This window comes from Anolis sagrei, chromosome 4 (assembly GCF_037176765.1).
Source record: "Anolis sagrei isolate rAnoSag1 chromosome 4, rAnoSag1.mat, whole genome shotgun sequence".
Taxonomy (NCBI): domain Eukaryota; kingdom Metazoa; phylum Chordata; class Lepidosauria; order Squamata; family Dactyloidae; genus Anolis; species Anolis sagrei.
Genome location: NC_090024.1, coordinates 25,274,313 through 25,295,176, shown reverse-complemented (window position 1 = coordinate 25,295,176; position 20,864 = coordinate 25,274,313). Strand labels below are relative to the sequence as shown.

At 36.8% G+C, this 20,864-nt stretch overlaps 1 protein-coding gene across 8 annotated transcripts in view; it reads right to left on the bottom strand.

Annotated features, from left to right (window-relative positions):
- CSMD3 (CUB and Sushi multiple domains 3) overlaps nt 1-20,864 on the bottom strand; it is a 661,396-nt gene that overhangs the window by 272,166 nt on the left and 368,366 nt on the right. For all 8 annotated transcript variants that reach the window (XM_060775796.2, XM_060775789.2, XM_060775791.2 and 5 more), the window contains 2 exons: nt 17,777-17,901; nt 11,307-11,428 (listed from right to left, as the gene is read on the bottom strand). In XM_060775796.2, the coding sequence (XP_060631779.2) occupies nt 11,307-11,428; nt 17,777-17,901 (247 nt within the window). The remainder of the gene's footprint in view (nt 1-11,306; nt 11,429-17,776; nt 17,902-20,864) is intronic.

Below are 20,864 nucleotides of genomic sequence, written 5' to 3'. Positions count from 1 at the left end.
AACAATTTGGAATTAAAATATTTTTAAAAAGGTTTGTAATCAAGCTGATGTAGCACTTAATAATAAAAAACAAATCCTGAGAAAAGAAAATGCACTGTCAGACTTCTCAAAATACAATTTTATAATTTGTGTTTATATAAAACATTTTGATGTCTTGAAGAGTGGCTGATAAAAAGGCACTTAAAGCATTCCAATTTTACATCTAGACACTATGTCAATAAAAGCAGGAAGACTCAGGAGAATGGACAATTTAACTGCTGGGAGATTTGCCATTTTCCAAAAATGTTTAATGGATGCACTCTCCAATGTGTGCCAAGGGAGGGAAAGTGGATAGATATGGAATAAATTGTCTCAGGGTTCATCTCTATCCCTCCTCTGTCTTTCCTCTCAGGGTAGATTCCTTCAACAGCTTCATACTGTCTTAACAAATGTATGTTACATTCATAGCCATATAGAAGCTGTAGCTATAGAATGAGAGAATTTTCTTTTGATAACACAAAAAGTGAATTTTATTAGAGTTACCTCCCCCATATTTTGCTCACTGAAAAATATATTACTATTTTCTACATTAAAGATTAAGTATCTCTTATTCAAGAATCCAAAATCCGAAACACTCCTAAATCCAGAATTGTCTACAGGAAATAGTGATACCTTTGGTTTTTTTATGGTTCAATGTACATGAATTCTGAGTTGCTGCGAGTTTTTCAGTCTGTATGGCCATGTTCCAGAAACATTAACTCCTGACATTTTGCCCACATCCGCAGGCATCCTCAGAGGTTGAGGAGTCTGTTGGAAACTAGACAAGTGAGGTTTATATATCTGTGGAATGTCCAGGGTAGAAGAAAGAACTCTTGTCTGCTTGAGACACATGTGAATGTTGCAAAATAGAGTTTTTTCTCCCACCCTGGACATTCCACACTTGTCTAGTTTCCAACAGACCCCTCACCCTCTGAGGATGTGTGCCATAGATCTGGGTGAAACATCATGAGAGAATGCTTCTGGAACATGGCCATACAGCCCAGAAAACTTGCAACAACCCAGTGATTCTGGCCATGAAAGCCTTCAACAACACATTACACGAACTCTGTTTCATCCACACATTTATGCAAAATATTCTGCTTGTGATTACTTCAAGACTAAGCAGATCAGGTGGATATGAATTTTGTGTTGAGACGAGACCCATGCCAAGATATCTCATTATGTATACTGTATGTATACTGTATCCAGAATTTAAAACACTTCTGGTCCCAAGTATTTTAGATAAGGGATATGCAAACGGTGCTGAATATTAGTACAAATAATACTGGAACATTGTTTCATTTTTCAACATACATAACTCATTTTTTTCTAGTTTTGCTCTTCTGTTCATCACAATACCTAGCCTGAGGTAGAATATATAACTTCTTTATCCACTTTGTAATACTTTACCCTCTATGGTCACCAAAGATAGTGACTTGTATTTTGAGCTATAGAAGAAAACAGAAGCCAAAATGTCTTCCTGTATTTAAATAGTTCAGTTTGCTTACCACTATTGCAAATAATATAGTGGGTGATTAACTGCTCTAGCCTAACCAAGAAGGCTGTGTTATATCCAAGCTGATGTTTACCTCTGATGATGTTTTCTCAGGCTAGACCTCCATTGCAACTGATATTGCCATGGGTTTTCTCATTACCACTGATATGCCAGTGGTTTTGTCAATGAATCCCTTGACCGGAGATGCCTTTTTTCTCTCCACTGACTGATGAACCACTACAGACAAGGATGCATTGGGCAAATTGAGAAAATGACATTCTGTAATTCTCTGTTGACATGGATAGCAAAGTACATTAAGAGAAAATTATTTGTGACATATGAGCTGTCAAGGACTAAATTTCACAGTTTCAGACACTACTCCATGATAGCTATATCTGCCTGGACCTGTAGGAGGCCTTCTCAGGTAATAAAAGAAAAGGGAGGAGAGTCATGATGGTAGGCAATAGTTGGAACCAGAGGAGATACCAGCATTGCCCTGGTGGAAAAGGAAAGCATCTCATGCACCTCCTAAATATTGAATCACTTCATACAATCCTGTGAGTACTGTAAATTGAAATACCAGTTGCAAATGAAAACACCCTGGTGTGCTTAAAAGGAAAACTGTGAGGCAATTAGGCCAACTGTCTGATTTTATAGCTAACTACACAACCATGGCCATTCATTTTATTCAAGCAATAGCTCCAAATTTCTGTGTGGCCTTGTCTTACTTACATGCTCTGCATATTTTTGTATGAGCATTATTTTACTCTTTCAAGGGACTGTTTAACACTGAGCCTGATCAAGACTGCTTTTCACATCTACACTCTGTGTTACCTTCAATAATGTGCTCATTTGGGCTAAAGCTTTGTGCATGACTTTAAACTGGTTTGTCACTATCATTGCAAACAGTTAGCTGTTATGAATGTATTGATAAGTCTTTGAAGTCATACAGAGCTTTGTTGCTTTTGCTGCAAAAACTAAAACAAAAAACTTCTTCTAGAGAGTGTTTTCAGTACTCTAGGTGTTCCGGACTTAAGTTCCCATATTTCTGAGCATTGGACAAAGTGGTCAGGGCTTCTGAGAGTTGGCGTCCCAAACACCTGGAGGATCAAAAGTTGGATAACACTGTTATAAAAAGTATTACACTGAAGAAGACAAGGATAGCATACAGGTCTTTCCCAGTACTTTAGGAATGCTAGTCAATTTAAAAACTCCTCCCCTTTTATTAACCAAGTACAAAGAAACAATTTCACTGGGGCCCCTTCCACACAGCTGAGTACAAACAGACATAATCTGCTTTGATCTGGAATATATGGCAGTGTGGACTCAGATAACCCAGTTCAAAGCAGATACTGTGAGATTTTCTGCCTTAATATTCTGGGTTATATAGCTGTGTTGAAGGGCCCTGGGATTCTGTCAGAAAAGCAACTGCTCTATGAGAAGTGACTTGAAGAACTGAGTATATTTGGCCTGCAGAAGAGAAGTTCGAGGGGAGACATGATAGCGATATAAAAATCTTTGAAAGGATGTCATATGGAAGAGGGAGCAGACTTTCTGCTGCCGTGGAGACTAGCACATGGAGCAATGGGTTAAATTACAGGAGAGGAGTTTTTTTTTTTATGTGGGGCTATTTTGGGTTATTATATTTGTATTTACTGTTATTGAGGCATTGATTGTTTGCCTTCCTGGTTATAACAGCTGTTCAACAGTGGAACTCACCACCTTGGACTGTGGTGGAAGCTCCTTCTTTGGAGGCTTTTAAATGGATGCTGGATGGCCATTTGTCAGGATTACTTTGATTGTGCTTTTCTTGCATGTCAGGAGGTTGGACCAGATGGCCCAGGCAGTCTCTTCCAACTCTATGATTCCTATTCAGTAAGACTTTCAATGTCCGAGCATATTGATCAGTGGATATGCCCACCCCACCCTTAATTATCCTGCTTTTTTACTGATCTTTTTCTTGAAAACATTAATTATTCAATCAATCAATCAAACCAATGAAGGGGATAATTAACAAGGAATAATTAGAGGGGAAAAATAAGATATCAGGTGGGTAGAAATAAATGAAGTGGTTTTAAAATTGCCTTGTGTAGCAACATCATATTTTGGAGTCATTCAGAAGAATGAGAATGGAGAACTGGTACAAGAATAAGAATGGACAACTGGAGGAGATGAAACTGTTGTATGCGGCCAGGATATGTTGTGGTATGATGAAAATAACTGGAAGTGTACGTTGTGTTCTTTTGTTTTCTATAAGGAAGTGTTCTTGCAAACCAACATGAAGCAATGACTTCTGGGAGTGTCACTAAATATCTATAAATGCATGCAAATATACACAAAGTTTTCTAGAAATTCTCACAGTTTCCAATACCATACAATTTGATCTAAACTGTGCAGGGCATTTATACTCCCAAAGGCCTGAAAAAATAGTATACTCATATCCAAATCTGTTTCCTTTCCATTATATTTCTCAGTAATGACAGAGGGAAAAAGACTATCACATTATCCTCCAGTGCTAACTCTCTAGGATATCTGAAGCAGCCCCTTGCATAACACATAATTCTTGAAATGACAGAAGTGTACATCAAACAAGTCATAGTGAATTGATTTTAAATGTTTACTAGAATACAAGATTGCTCTGGAGAGAAGTACAAACCTCGCCTGGTTCAAAAACTTGAGAATTATCAGCACATTACAATGTGAAATGCTTTATTACACTTGTCGAAATCCGGCATGAGCTACCACAGAATTACTGTGTTTCTAATGTAACATTGCTGAAGTCATCAAAAATGTTATGCTATCTGGCACATCTTGACACACCACTGAGAAGCCTGAGATAAATAAAACATCTAAACTGGTTCCTGAATCTTAAAAAACTGCTGTCTCTATACAATTTTGCACTAGAATTAATAGAAAAAAAGTTCTGAGAGGGTATGTCGCTACTCACTTTATGACTTGCCTTTGAAGAGCTCATAAAAAGCAGTAGCACAATTGGGCACTTTTGTCATATTGGCAATAAATCACAGACTAATATGGCCAGTGTCATCATTTTATTTTATATTTCGGCTCCCTGGCTTCAGTATATAAAAGTACTCAGTATAAATCTATGAAGCTACTTTGCAGACTTTGTCTGAGGTTTATCTGAATATATATGTTTATATGAATCTGTACATGTGCTGCAAATAGTGGCTTTATAGCTTTAATCTGTGGAGCCCCAGGTAGCGCAGTGGGTTAAACATCTGTGTTAGCAGGACTGAAGACCGACAGGTCGCAGGTTCGAATCCAGGGAGAGGTGGATGAGCTCCCTCTATCAGCTCCAGCTCCTCGTGCGGGGACATGAGAGAAGCCTCCCATAAGGAGGATAAAACATCAAATCATCTGGGTGTCCCCTGGGCAATGTCCTTGCAGACGGCCAATTCTCTCACACCAGAAGCGACTTGCATGACAAAAAAAGCTTTAATCTATCTGCTCCAAATGCTATCTATCTATCTATCTATCTATCTATCTATCTATCTAGCATATATATATTTATACAGCTGGAAGAGGCTAGAGCTTCATATCTTCTTAACAGAAATATTTAGCATTTTTATCTTTTCCCCATAAAACTGAAAACCAATGGTTTCCCAAACTACCAAATCTCATTTCAGCATCACATTGTGCAGCGATGCAATGAAGAGAGAGAGGGCCCCCCTACACAGCTATAAAACCAAGAGTTTCAAGGCAGATAATCCACAGTATCTGCTTTGAATTGGGTTATTTGAGTCTACACTGACAGATAATCCAGTTCACTGTGGATTTTATACAGCTGGAAGAGGCTAGAGCTTCATATTTCCCAGGTCTTCTTTATCTTACTATTCCACAAGTAGAAAGTCACTACTATATATTGCCCTTAAACATTTCAAAGAAACTAGGTGCGGAAACTTCACTCAATAATATCAATCAAGTCATGTCTTCTTGAAGATTCTATGTAAACAAAGTTTTACAATGTATATATAAAATTTTAGCACTTTAAATTGATGCTTAGTTTTTATGCATGATTATGGTTTTATTCAGATATGTGATTTTGAAAGACACTTCTAGAGAAAGGTAACACCGGGAAGTCAAACCGAAAGAAGAAGGAAACTTAGGATCTTTGTTTCACAATGCTTTTAATACACACTTCTTTCTTAATTAGGCACACACTATCCTATTCCCTCCCAGCCCTTGCCCTTCCCCTTCCTACCCATTTAGAATATTTTTCTTTTCTCTTTCTTTTCTTTTCCTTTTTCTTGCTATCTAAACTTTGAAAATGTACTGCATTTTGACAAAACCATATGTAAAGAAAGGGAGAGAAGACACCAGTTTGTGTAAAAGAAGGATGCACCTATGTGCACTCCTCTGCCAAATCTTTAATATCTGAGTTGCTATGAGTGTTATAAAGCAGAAGCCTCTTGGCTTGGAAACACAGGCTGGAGTCTCTCTTGTATGAAACAAAGTATCAACATTTATTCAAACATTCCAAGCTCCAAACGATTGTGGTTACAATTACTATTTTTGTTGCAAACTTAAGTTTCAGTCACATATAGTATACTTGTTGCACTTTCCTGAAATAGGCTTTCAATGTTTCTCATTTATCAAGATGGTATTTGCTTTACACATACAGGACTAACAGTATTTTCCGATTCAAGCACCACTGGCTTTTCTTTAGGTTCCCAAAACTTGTACTCTATTTGACTAGCGGCTTACTTTTCTAACAGGATTGATTAACTACCATTCATGAACAGGAATCCCTAACTCTCTGTCCTTCACAAACTGCAATCCCTACTCAACTAACTCCTTTTTAAAACTCTCTCTCTAACTCCCCTCCTTTTTGAACTTAACTCCGCCCCTTTAGAATGTTCGGCCCTGCTCTTCCCAACTGTCATTTTGTCTCCCAACCTTTTGAAATCCTGGGGCTATGCTAATCTGCATATGACCAATCAGCCTCCATATGCAAATAAATCCGGTCCCTCTGTTGCTATCCTCTCTTGTCTCTAATCTTCCTTATCTGCCCCCTGCGAACATAGATCTATACACTAAAATTTTCACACAGAGTAACAAATTCGCTACATACGCCCCTTCCCTATAAAAATATTGCTGGAGGTGAGTGTTTTTAACCTCATCGAAAGCAATATTGTTAACTTATACCTTATCTAACAATTCTGTATTCAATTCACATTTAAAACCATACATTCAAACATTTACATTTCTATCATATATCACATGAAAACATTATTTAATAATTATACTATACAGTTATTCTATCAATACAATTTTATATAAACACATGTATTATATACTTTACCAACGTACATTACCAATAGTCACCTTCTTGTACCCGGTTTCCAACAAGTCTACATTTAATTCACAGTTTAAACCATATATCCAAATACTTATTTTTCCATCACACATTACATGGCATCATTTATTAGTAACAGTATAATTATCATATAATTTCTTACTACAATCCTGCATAAACATATGCAGTGCATGTTTATATTTTACCAATATACTTTACCATATCTTTACATTTTATATCAATGACCTCAAAAAGAAATTTCCACTTACATTTCAATATATACACTAGGTCTTATCAATGCCTATGTGAGTTTATCTGGCTATATTAGATTTTAAAAGCTAAATCCTTTTCCATGGAATCAGTATTGATGAAACACCTTCCAATGGAACTAACAGGTTAACACTAAACCTATATCTATATAGCTTACCTGAATAAAACTATCCTGGAGTCCTCCTCCATGTCCATGAGAAAATGTCCACCTTGACATAGTCACATCCTTCAATATACTATACATTGAAGTGATATTATGGAGCCTCCAACTCCCAATTCCCACCTTGACAGTTTGCCTGTCCCCTGGGCTCTCATCACCTATAGAAGCCCAAAACTCAGCACTCTTTATCTTAGAGGCTGCTATCTTAGACCTAACTCTTCCTCTTGAAGACTGGTTCTAACTTTAAAACACTTTCTCAAAATGGATTTCTGTCTTTACCTAAGACACACAACTTTACCTTTCATTAACTTTATCTTTACATCCTCTCGCATTTATTCAATTCTCCGTATCAACATCAAATATCCCTGTCCAAATGGGTTTCTATCACATTACAATATACGGATGGGAAGTTATGAGTTTTACATCATCCGTATTGATCCTATGAGTTATTAGCTCCTTTTTTTCCCCCTGGCACATCCCTAAATACATTTGGATGTTGCTTCAATATACATCTCAATTGACACCTTTGTCCCTCTGACAATTCTAAACAATTAAATACATCAGGTATTTTTCCTCTGTTCATTTAACTCTCCCCATTCTTTTCACCAGATAATTTACATTAGACAGTTTCTTAACTATTATATAAGCTAATCACAGGTTGTTCATTACTAAGAGTCTCTCGGTCTTCTCTGAAGTTACAACACTGCTGTAGGAAGTTCTCTTTTTTTGTTCTTCTTTACTGCCAGAGTTTTTTCTTTAACCTGGTCTTCCAATTATCAGGAACAGTTCTGCTTTTATAGAGTTTCAAGGCTTGAACAACGGCTTGCTCTAATGTAGCATCATGTTGTTGTGAAGAATCAATGCTTCCTTGAATATCTTCTCCTGGCCTTGAAGAGAACTCACCACCGTTGGAAGAATGAACATAAACATTGTCTTTCTGTACTGCAATCTCATCACTGCTGTCTGGACGAACTTCCAAAGCTAGAAATTGTAGCTTTTTCCTTTTATCACCATTAACATAGTCAGTGTATATCACTTTTCTTAAGAGTCCATCAGCTTGGTTTTTATTCTCTTTTTCTTCCTTGCTCAAAGATAAAGAATATTCTTCCTCCGATATATGATGATTAGATCTTCTTTTTACATTTATCTTCTTTTCAGTTGTAGGCATTTCGAAGTGTTCAGATTTGGTAATGAGGATCTTATCTAATGGTTTATCCTCAGCAAAACGTCTCTCTTCTTTCAGCTTTTTTTTCTCCTCAGAGTTTACCCCTTGCTCTGCAAGACCCATTGTCTCTATATTCTCATCACTGGCTCCAGCTTCCCTGGCAACCATGATGTGCCCCTTGGTAACTTTCTGTACCACTCCTTTGGCCACACCATCCAGCCTTGAGTCAGCTCCGCCATCTTTGTCTTTCTCATCCACTTGAGCCACCTTCCTGGCTACTTCCCCGAGCACTGTGGCTCTCCTGAGGAGGGACAAATGGCCTGGAGTCCCTGGCCGAAACTTCTGATGCCATTCCACAGCCTGTGCCACAACTTCTATAGCACTGTCTAAATCTCCTCCGCTCCTCAAACATGCCGCCATCGTCAAAACTAGATTTGAGTCACGCCTCAGCACTTCCGTATCTCTTACAATCATATATGCTTCAATGACATGGCCTTGACCCAACTTTTGTATTGCTATATCCAACTTCTCACATTCATTCTCTAATTCAGCCATGCTTTCTTTCTCAGCCTCCTTTTGTTCTTTATCTTTTCCTTGTTGATCTGCCTCAAATGCCCTTTGCACTTTTGGGTGTGACTCTCCACCTATGACTAAAGCTGTCTCTTTAGCCTTGGTAACTGCCATGTTGGCTGCCTCTGAGGTAAACTTTTCTCTTGAAGTCTCTGAATCTTCTGGCTATACCAGCCTCTGGTGTATTAAACCACAGTTCTTACTGGATAACCTATATCACAGCACTTCTTCAAGACTGGACCACCTCAGCCACAGTCCACAGCTTCTTCTAGGCACTAGACTAGATGTATTCTACGTATCACGTCGCTTTCTGAGGCACTAGATCAGTCTTGTCACACGCATCCCGTCGCTTTCTGATGCACTGGACCAGATATATTCTACTTATCCCGCAGCTTTCTGAGGCACTAGATTAGTCTTGTCACACGCATCCCGTCGCTGTCTGAGGCACTAGATTAGTCTTGTCATACGCATCCCATCGCTGTCTGAGGCACTAGATTAGGCTTCTTATACGCTTCCCGCCATTTTTTTAAACACCATATCAGTCTTTTTCTATGGATCCTGCCTCTTTCTGCTGCACTGAACCAAATATATTCTACTCATCCCGTCGTTTTCTGAGGCACTGGATTAGTCTTGTCACACGCATCCCGCCGCTGCCACCAATTATGTAAAGAAAGGGAGAGAAGACACCAGTTTGTGTAAAAGAAGGATGCACCTATGTGCACTCCTCTGCCAAATCTTTAATATCTGAGTTGCTATGAGTGTTATAAAGCAGAAGCCTCTTGGCTTGGAAACACAGGCTGGAGTCTCTCTTGTATGAAACAAAGTATCAACATTTATTCAAACATTCCAAGCTCCAAACGATTGTGGTTACAATTACTATTTTTGTTGCAAACTTAAGTTTCAGTCACATATAGTATACTTGTTGCACTTTCCTGAAATAGGCTTTCAATGTTTCTCATTTATCAAGATGGTATTTGCTTTACACATACAGGACTAACAGTATTTTCCGATTCAAGCACCACTGGCTTTTCTTTAGGTTCCCAAAACTTGTACTCTATTTGACTAGCGGCTTACTTTTCTAACAGGATTGATTAACTACCATTCATGAACAGGAATCCCTAACTCTCTGTCCTTCACAAACTGCAATCCCTACTCAACTAACTCCTTTTTAAAACTCTCTCTCTAACTCCCCTCCTTTTTGAACTTAACTCCGCCCCTTTAGAATGTTCGGCCCTGCTCTTCCCAACTGTCATTTTGTCTCCCAACCTTTTGAAATCCTGGGGCTATGCTAATCTGCATATGACCAATCAGCCTCCATATGCAAATAAATCCGGTCCCTCTGTTGCTATCCTCTCTTGTCTCTAATCTTCCTTATCTGCCCCCTGCGAACATAGATCTATACACTAAAATTTTCACACAGAGTAACAAATTCGCTACACCATACAATGGAGATTGGGTAAATACTGTCCTTTTTTGTTTTCAAAACAGAATATTTAAAAAAAACCCAGAATTAACAAAAAGTTTAACTTGTTCAACCCTATATACAATGACATTTTCAGTATGTTCCTTTAAAATCAATTAGTTTACATCTAATATTTAAATTTTTGTTTCAGGTTTTTAAATATGTATTCATTGTAATATATGCTTTTATTGCTGCATTTTAACTATGTTTTAATATGTGGTTTTACAGATATCTTTAAAATTTTGAGTCTCTTTTTTTGAGAGAGAGAAAAAACAGGGAATGAAGGAGGAGGAGGAGGAGGAGTTATGCCCCAAATCAAGTCAAAAGGAAAGGTGGGTAATATATAAAAACATTGTTATTGCTATTGTTACTGTTATAATTAGTAGAAGTAGTAGCATTACAGTATTATTATTTATCAATGGCTATGCTGAGAGACTATCAGCTTTATTTTTCTATCATCCTAATTTTTCTATCATGGCTACATTTTGAAAGTTCATATAACAACTCCTATGAATCTGTTTATTTATGAAGGTAGAGTACAAAAAGGAGATAATCTTATTATTCTGAGTGTACCATTATTCCCACCAGCAATGCAATTGACAAATCAAAGTTAAGTAAGGATCCAAATTACAGTTAATAGCTAACAAGCAATTAGGAAAAAAAAAAACCTGGTCTCTCCAAGTTGAAGAGCCAGCTCAAGTTGAAACCTGCGCTTGAGGCTCAAAAGAAAAGACTGAGCAACATTTCAAAAGAGCAGCATTCTACAAATGGACAATGAAGGTACTCACTTGAAAACTGAAGCTGCAAAATGAAACAAAAAATGAAACAGTGTCCTGAATTTTATCTTACCTTGTTTGGATTGATAGCTGTGATAACCCACACACACTGTGCATTACTGTCATACTGGAATGGGAAGTTGGGGGATGTGAAGGTACCACCAGGACCCTGAAGATTAGATCCACAAGTCTTTACTGTAAAAGAAAGAATTGACATTACATTTCCTGAAGCTTGTCGCATTTTGTTCTACCTGAATCACATTTTCCCACATATAGGTTTCTGTGTAAATCTGCATGATAGGGCTCTAATTTTCATGCTAGATGACAAAAGTTCTGATACTCTGCCTTGTAACAGCAGGTGTTTTATGTTCTTCATATATCTCAGTTTAATTTTGCATGCACAAAACATTTTGGGCTCAATTGGTTACTTTTAAGAATAATATTAAACTGTGATTTAGATCAGGAGAAATTTTAGAAAAGTAATAAAACATGTTGGGTATCTGAATGATACTTTCATCTTTTCATCCACGAATGAAACATCTTTTTTTTTTTCATGATTTACTTTTCCACATTTATGGTATGTCTGACAGCTGCTTCTGTTTACAGAAGGATTTCAGATATTCAATGAATTAAAATAATATATTCAGAAGTCATGTACCATAGTCACTTTTGTCATTGCCATCTGTTACACCATGTAAAAACTGCTGTATTTTTAATAACGAAAAATACTTCTTACAAATCCAGAATGTAATGAAATTTGTGTTAGAGTAAACAGATCAAGATTCATGCATAAGCTTTGCATAATTATTCTGATGTTTGTGCATTATTCAAATCACAAAAAATGTGTATTTCTTTTTTAAAACCAGGATTATAGAATGGAATGCAAGGTAGAAAAGTGTTTGCAGTAAAACTTTATCCTTAGTTTTTTAAAATAGCTCAACAGATGAACAAGGCAAACCTAAGAATGGTCATGATGCCTCCAATCTAATTTATCAACACTGATATATTTAAGGAGACCATCAACCATGATGTCTATGCTTTAAACCAAACATATATGCCTGTTGCATAGTGCAGTCTTATGAGAATATTTTCCATTAAAATGAAAATGAATGCATATGAAAGTCAGAGAATTATGGAATTACTGCCAAATGTTTTCTTTTTATTAATCTGTTTAAAATGTTACACAGAAACCACATCTATTGAGATACGATTGGACATTCCACCCTGTTTGGGCGGCTCTTTGAATGTGCAATAAGGTCTCCTAATGTAGCAAAATGTCTGGTTGCTCTAAACACTTTGACTGTGCTCTTGGCTAATGCTATAAAAAACCATAATTTATTGATAACAGTGGAGGAATGAGGGGGTGGCACTCTAAAATTATAACCAATGCCTCTCACTGTTCCACAAACTGACATGAAAATCACAAACTTGTTTCACAAACTATTAGGAAAATGATATTAGTGTTTAAAATGACAAGCCGCATTTGGAAATGTTACATTGGAGGCTTTAAAATGCTAAATCCTACCTTTAACAGATAACTAATGTCTTACTTTGAGAGCATACTTGATGTTTTGGATAACTATTCAAGCTCTTTATAATCTATTTGGTACCACACTATCACTTAAAAAAATCTTTCTTGACAAAAAAATTCATTACTATAAAGCCAGAATTTCCAGGTAACACTTCATTTTATCCCACAGTTTTTATTCTTTAATAAGGACTTCTTCACATGGGATTCTTTTAGGCATCAGCAAAGGGGTTTTTAAAGTTTGACCATGGAGCTCCCATCACATCCAGTACAACTACTTCTCAGCCGGCTCCATGGCCGAACTAGGGGAAAAAAAAAACCCTGCCACCACCAAAAATAAGCCAGTGGCGGACAATGGGAGTCTCCTTGTTTTTTCCATTAGGAAAGATGGGTTGAGTCAGAGACTAGTCAATTCTGGTGTTGCATGTGACAAGGTGGTCAGATATAATATTTCAGTGAGGAAATTTAAATTTCAAATGCCAATGCATTTATTTATCTTTATTTATTTACAGTATTTATATTCCACCCTTCTCACCCCACAGTAGACTCAGGGCGGATTATAATGTACATATAAATGGCAAATGTTCAATGCCATAGACACACAACATATATAGACAGACACACAGAGGCTTCTTAACATTCCAGCTTTTTGGTGAGGGCAATGTATCACTTCGCTGTGAAGTAAATAGAATCTTCTCCATGCAGTAATCTTTCTCTTTCTTTTTCTTTTGGTGCAATCATTTCTCAAAACTCAGGCAAAAGGTGGACAGAAATGCTGAATCATGAATTTGGACCAAATTTATTTTTTTTAAAGCTGAAGTCAAGAGCTAATTAACAGTTACAACACTATATTAAGTGACATGTTACAAAAATGCAACTCAGCAAATGAGTTTCAACAAGTATTGTAAAATATATGACATTGAGAAATGACTTAGGAAGGCTATTTCTTCAGATCTTACTGTTAATTCCAAATAAAGTAAATCCACTGAAAAAAATCACTGAATGCAGATATTCATTAATCGGTCTTATATGGTTGGGACTGACAAACAGTTTCAGGTTAATATGTGTACTCATTTTTAAGTACTGTGGAACCCCTTGTGGGACTACTAATAAACTACATTTCTGTTATGCAGCTTTCATAGTCAATTTCTGTTTGATCATCACTCTTTTGATTGTATAGGTTTAGGTGTGTAGTATGCAACTAAAATGCCCAATCTCTTAGTCACATCTTAACAAAATTGATACTCAAGAATACAGTGGCATACTACTTGCATAACAAGAGAAACTGGATATGAAATCATCATGTATAGAATTGTAACTATGCACTTTTATACATGTGTACTCAGAATCTGAGTACCATTCATTGCATGCCCAATGAGCAATTTGCTCCGCAGTCAAATTTGTTCCCAAGTGAGTAAATACAGTATTTCAGACTTAAGTTATTTTCATTAATGACACCAACAGAACTAAAGATTTATTGCATACCTGCACTGCATGTGCAATCACAGACAGAAAAGGAGTAAACTTTTCTGCCTTTGATTTTTAAAAAGTATTTTTGTAGAGCCCAATCTACTAGGTAAAATATGCAACCACCAATTATTTTATAATTAATAAGCCTACTGCTGCATTTTACTGTTTTTGGTCAATGAAGGATGCCATTACAACATGTGCACTGAATGATGGAAGATTTTTTATGATAAAAAATTGTATCTCAATTTTAGTTCATGGGTGTATGTGTTGGGGGGAGCAGAAAATACTACTTTAGCAATCCTTTCAGGTGAAATTTAATTTGATTTTCATTAATAGTTTTTAAATATTGAAATAATATTTTATGAATCCATGAAAATGAAGTCTTTTATGATAGGGTTATACATTGGGATACTGTGACTTATGGCAACCATATAAAGCAATCCAGTATTATTCTAAATTCTTTGCTGGATGGAGAGTGATTCAGAATTTTGCTCTAGTGGTGCTATCCTTATATTGAGTTTTCCACAGAATTCTGTACTATCATTTACTATATAAATGTAGACACAAGCAATTCACTCCTTCCCCCCATCATCATGTGCTGATCTCACTCCATTATGAACACTGATCACATTTTGCAAAATATTGTTTCAAAGTAAACACAAAGCATGAAAGACTTGAAGTGTGAAATAATCATATCTCACTGTCTTCACATATTCATGCAGTTTCATCAATTATCAAGTGAGCAGTCTCATTACAAAGTGTTTTGCTGTTTCTCAAGCTTCACTCCATTAGCCTCAACCTTACATATTATTAACTATCACAGTGCATATCAATTTCTTAAAGTCTATCTGATTACAACAAATGAGGCTTCTTGACTTTAGAACTTGCAATGTGTAACTGTTGGAGGTCTTCAAGGACACCAATCCCATCCATATTTTATTTCTTGAAGAGAGCAATTTATGTTGGCTAAGTTTAAATAAAATTCTCTTCTTATGCTTGAGAAGTTCAATTTCATTGCTAGTACCATCATTATGTTTAGCTTGCTAACAGTGCTTCCGTTTTGTTGGTTTTGAATTAATATTTTTAAAGCACATCACAAGCACTGAGATTTCATTTTTTGTCATTGCGCAGGAATGAAATGAATTCCAATAATAATAAAAAAAGTAAACTCTTTATTTTATTGTAAAAACTTTGGTATATATTCACTTGCCTTCTTCCCCTTTCCTTCTTCCTTTTGCTTGGGAAACTTAGAAATTCTTAAATATAGTCTCATGCAATCTATTTTTTCCCACACCAACAAGACTTTGATGAAGATCTTTTTGGGGGGTGGGGGTCATGGTGTCCAGATGTTGTACTGGAATTCCCAGTACAATACCTGGACACCGTGACCCCTACCCCAAAAGTCCTAAAAACCCCTTTAAAAGTAATGAAAACTTACCTGGCCTCCATTACAGTCTTGAAGGAGCTCTCCCGGTGCATAGCAATGATGCATCAGGAGAGCAGCAGGCGGGAGTGATTTCTCCATTTTCATTACTTTTAAAAGGGTTTTGTGGACTTTGGGGGAGGGGGTGGGAATTGTGTCTGGACTGCAATCCAGACACCAGAAGTAGTGGGTTTATCCCGTGCCTCCCAAGAAGGTGCGGAATAAACCCACTATCTAATTAATTCGGAATTGTCCAGAATGTCATCTGAACAGCCCCCTTTTTATTGTGGAAGTTTCTACAATAAAGGGGCTGTCTAGATCTGGCCTCAGTGATATGGGACATATAGTGTTCTAGATGCATCTACTTTTCCTCAAAAAGCCGAAAGGAATTGAGAATGCCTCTAGACCATGGCCATACAGCCCAAAAACCTACAGCAGCCCAGAGCATGGCCATACAGCCCAAAAACCTACAGCAGCCCAGTGATTCCAGCCATGAAAGCCTTCTTACAATACATCAAGCAATGTAGATGGGAGTGCCTGAGATTTACGTCTCAGTAAGTGACCAACTAGGGAACAACCCAAATATTTGGACTGCCCTCAAGGCTCAGGTGCTTCACCCAAGGAGATTGTTTCATGTGGTTATATAATCCTATTGCTGGTGTTTTTAATCTCAAAGCAAACGCTGAAGTTCTGAATTCAGTCCAATTGATGCTATTTTAAGAGTGCAAATAATTAATTAAAGCAAATGACAGAATAAATTGGGATGTCTCTGCAAATTAATGAAATAGACTATCCAAGTAATTCAAATCTCTTTCTATCTCTTGTTCTAATTACCATATATTAATTGATGTCACCTGCTGTAGAAAAAACCCCACTCTAATCTTAATGGCTCATTACTGATTGGCAAGTGAGGAAAATTTACAGACACTTTTCATCTAAAGAAACTTCAGTTCACAAATTTATCTTTGATGCTCAATGATTCGATAGTTATTTTCCCAAATTAAGTTTTCAAGGTTAACAATCTTCCTGACTAATTGAGGTTATTATTTTTCTCACATTCAAAGTGCAAGAAATCATGTATGGTTGCTTGAAGAAAAAGTTAAGTGATTATCTCTTGAATGGGATTTGTGAGAAAGAGAAAAACAAATTAATTTTTTTTTAATGTCAGGAGTGACTTGAGAAACTGAAAATTGCTTCTGGTATGAGAAGATTGCCCCACAAGGATGTTGCCTGGGGATGCCTGGATGTTTGATGTTTTACCATCCTTGTGGGAGACTTTTCTCATGTCCCAGCATGGGTAGCTGGAGCTGACAGAGGGAGCTCAACCCACTCTCCCCAGATTTGGACCACTACTATAACAAAAATGTAATGAAAGTTCATTACTCTTATTATGGACTTTTATAACAAGAGTAATGAAAGTTCAAATTTTAGCGAACAATAGAAATTAAATGATGGTGCCTCCTAATAATGTAATGACTTTTGAAACTTTTTTTTTGATCACTCACACAGCCCCAATAGTTACTGTACCATAAAACGGTGTCAAGGCTTTGTTACTTGAAGGACCATAATTCTCCCATGCGAACTGGATTGTGTTTGAGATCTTCTGACGAGGCACTTCTCTTGGCCTCACCATTCTCACAGGTACATTTTTTGGAAAAAACAAGATCCTGATCATCCAAAAATGTTCCAGTTAGTCAATAGCTTCATTAAACTGTTTTAGCCCAAACTGGACACACAATTCCAGGTTAGGTCTCAACAAAAGAGTGACACTTTTACTTGTCTTGATTGGGACATCTCATGTGAAAAAAAAATATTCAGAAGTATTTGAAAAATGTTTTTAAAAATCCAGCACTGTCCACTTTTGTAATTTAAAAATAATTAGAGAAATATTGTAAAAGTAATTTGAGTTCTTATTTGGTAGCACTGACATATGAATGTTAGAATTCATTGCAATACAGCAGCTCTGTTAAGAATGTACAGAAATAGTAAAGTGAGATAGAAAAGCAGCTTTACATTCAACAACACACACACACACACACACACACACACTTGTCATGAAAACCTTGTAATTGACTAAAATGGAAAACTAGAAACAAAATGTGTGTATCTCTCACATTTTTACCTTTGCACACAGGTCTATGATCACTCCATGCTGCAAAAACTTCTGCTATTCTTTGACAAGTGATACTTTTTGCTCCCTGAAGCACATAGTCTTCATCACAAGAAAACTGTACTGTTGCATCCAGGCTGAAATCAAACATAAAAAGCAGAAATAATTATAATTAACAGTATTTTCCCAAGGATTTTGCACCATAATATTCTCTTATTAATGTCAAGAGTGTGTCTGTATGCTATTGTCATAAGGAATGTAATAGCTGTGGTTGGAATGCTGAAAATAATAAATTTTCCCCAGGTCATTTTAAATATTTTATGCCATTTTTTCAATTTAGCATATGTACAAAATACTTGTGGATTACAAAATATAAGCATACATTGGCTTGTTTAGTACATTTCTTTAACTAAGTATGAATCAAACAAGACAAATTTGTGATCTGATTCAGAAATTAGAGAATCCACCTTACCATAATATACCTAGAAATGTAAAAATAATGCTTTTAAATATAAAGAAGATTAGTGAATAGCAGATCTGATGAATGTTACAGTAGACTACATCTTCAAACTCCTTCAAACACTCTGATGAATGTTACAATAGACCACGTCTTCAAACTCCTCCTAAAGACTGCCAACTCTGGCAGTCTTTAGGAGGAGTTTGAAGACATGGTTGTTCCAGTGTGCCTTCCCAGAATAATGTTCCCATAGCACTTTGTCCTCCAAAGCACTTTATATTTTAGGTCTGCTTGTATGTTTTCCAAACACCACCTTCACCTTTTCTCCCATGCCCTGGAATTACTTCCAATTTTAACTTTACATTTGGCCTACCCACAGTTTTAATTGTGTGTTGTCTTATTTGTTTATTGTTGCATATTTTATTGTCTATGTTTTTATTTTAATTGCTTGCATTGTTGTTATTATTGCTTTTATTGTTGTATTTGGGCTCGGCCTCATGTAAGCCACACCAAGTCCCTTGGGGAGATGGTAGCGGGGTACAAATAAAGTGTTGTTGTTGCTATTATTATTATTATTATTATTATTATTATTATTATTATTAGATATTAATATTCTCTTCAATGGGTATTGCACATCTCTTTTGAGTAGCTCATTTTTTAGTATTAAGAGTACTTTCCCAGGGAGGGTGGCTACATGTCAATTCATCCACCACCTCCCCCCCCCCCCCCAATCGCATCATTTCTTCATGCTGGGAGGATGTAAGGAGCACCTTAATGGCAGCTGGGTAAGTTTTTAAAAAAGTTTTAAAGGTTGTTTTGGGGGCTCGGGGTACCATCTCAAACCTTTGGCTCCAGGAGCCCAAAAAGGTTTGGAATGACAAACGAGGGCTCATCCCCAGGTAGTTCTGGGTAGTCCTGGAACTGCCTGGGGATGAGTCCCAACAGGCCCAATACACCATTAGACCTGCACTTTTCAGAAAGGCACAGGTCTAATAGGGCATTAATTCATAATAACTGGGAATATTCTGGATTGATTCATTTTTTTTACCAGGGACATCAGTTGGATGCTCCTGGTAAAAACCCAGATAGGTCTCGGTTTTAACGCCTGTCTGGATGGGCTCCTCGGTGGCCCAGAGTCCAAGGAGTTTTACTTTTGTGAAATAACTAGCACTCTTTGGTATATAAGGCTAAAGAACAGGAATCTTCATTTCTTCTAGTCCCAGTAATCTTAGGGTGGCTTGTAATCTCCCCTTCCCAACCTATAAGCTTCTAGAAAACACATTTTATGTAACTCAAACCACTTGAAGCATTTATTTGCCTCAGTTGAAGAGGTGCATCTAGTTGCTGATTTAGGAAATCTAGGGGCTTAAGAGCAAAAGACATTTGTCCAAGTCCTGAAGCCATCAACTGCATCCATTGTCAGCTGCAGAAGAAAACTGTCTTTGTTTTTATTGCTGCATCAATTCACAGCCTACTTATAATCAATAAAGCTGTATTTTGGAACATCAATTTCTTTGTTTTAGTTCAATGTATCCTTGAAATCTAATATAGCTAGTACCTGAGTGGATCAGACTCTGCAGCATATTACATAACCTTAATTCAGGTAATCAAAGAAGCTTTAAGTTTCCTAAGATTTTTGATCCTATACCTTACATTAACCAAAATTAATTCAGCTCACTAACTTGTCCTCAATCTAACTAACCGGTTTTTGAGAAAAGGGATTAATACAAAATCAAACCAAGGTGGTGTCATTTTCTCTTTGTAAATAAATGGTGATCTGTAAGCTAATTATTGCTGAGGTTTCCAAATTAGGGAGTTGTGGAAGTCATTTCAGTCCGAGTTTAAACTTTGCAAACAGCATGCCATGCTTACAGAAAGATCCTGAATGATACAGTATATATAACATCAAACCATATGGTGAGTATTTTTCTGCAATAGCTATCCATAATAATTTCTACATACAGCAACTTTATTCCCAATATGCCTCCAAACCACTGAATGTTCAGGGTTTCGGAGAGTTTATTGATATGGCCATTAGGTTTAAACCTATAAATAAATCTGTAAGTGAGCCAATCTCGGTGAGTAACCTTAACGACATTGTATTGGTTTGAGACCTCCTGAAATATATTATTTGAGGAGGAACAAGTCAGGTGACTGGACCATCTAGCTGACTATATGAGGAATTCAGAATCTGTTTTTGCTAAGGGATTGAATTACTGTTGTAGATCTGGGCAAAGCTAAAGACAAGGGAAGGACTGATACAAAGAATATGGCCAAGTTGGATAGAACCAGACCATAGATCCAGACATGTCTATAAAAAGGAAACCCCAAGAAAGAAATTCCTATGCTACAATTAAAAGTTTGTTCTGTGCATACTATTAATTGTTTAATTATTTTTAAATTATCCTGGATCACTGGTAAGAAGTAACAGCTTTCAATGAAAGTGGTCTTACCCACTTTGCCAGGGAATGAGCTTACAGGTATTACACATTCTTTTTGTTGTTGTTGTTGTTTAGGAAAAAAGTGGGGGGAAACAACAACTCCATCCCTTTCCCAGTTATAATTAATACAGGAATCCAAGTGATGCCATCCAGTTCCCTCCAGGATCTTTCACTGTCTACTCATTTTGTACATCTTCATCCC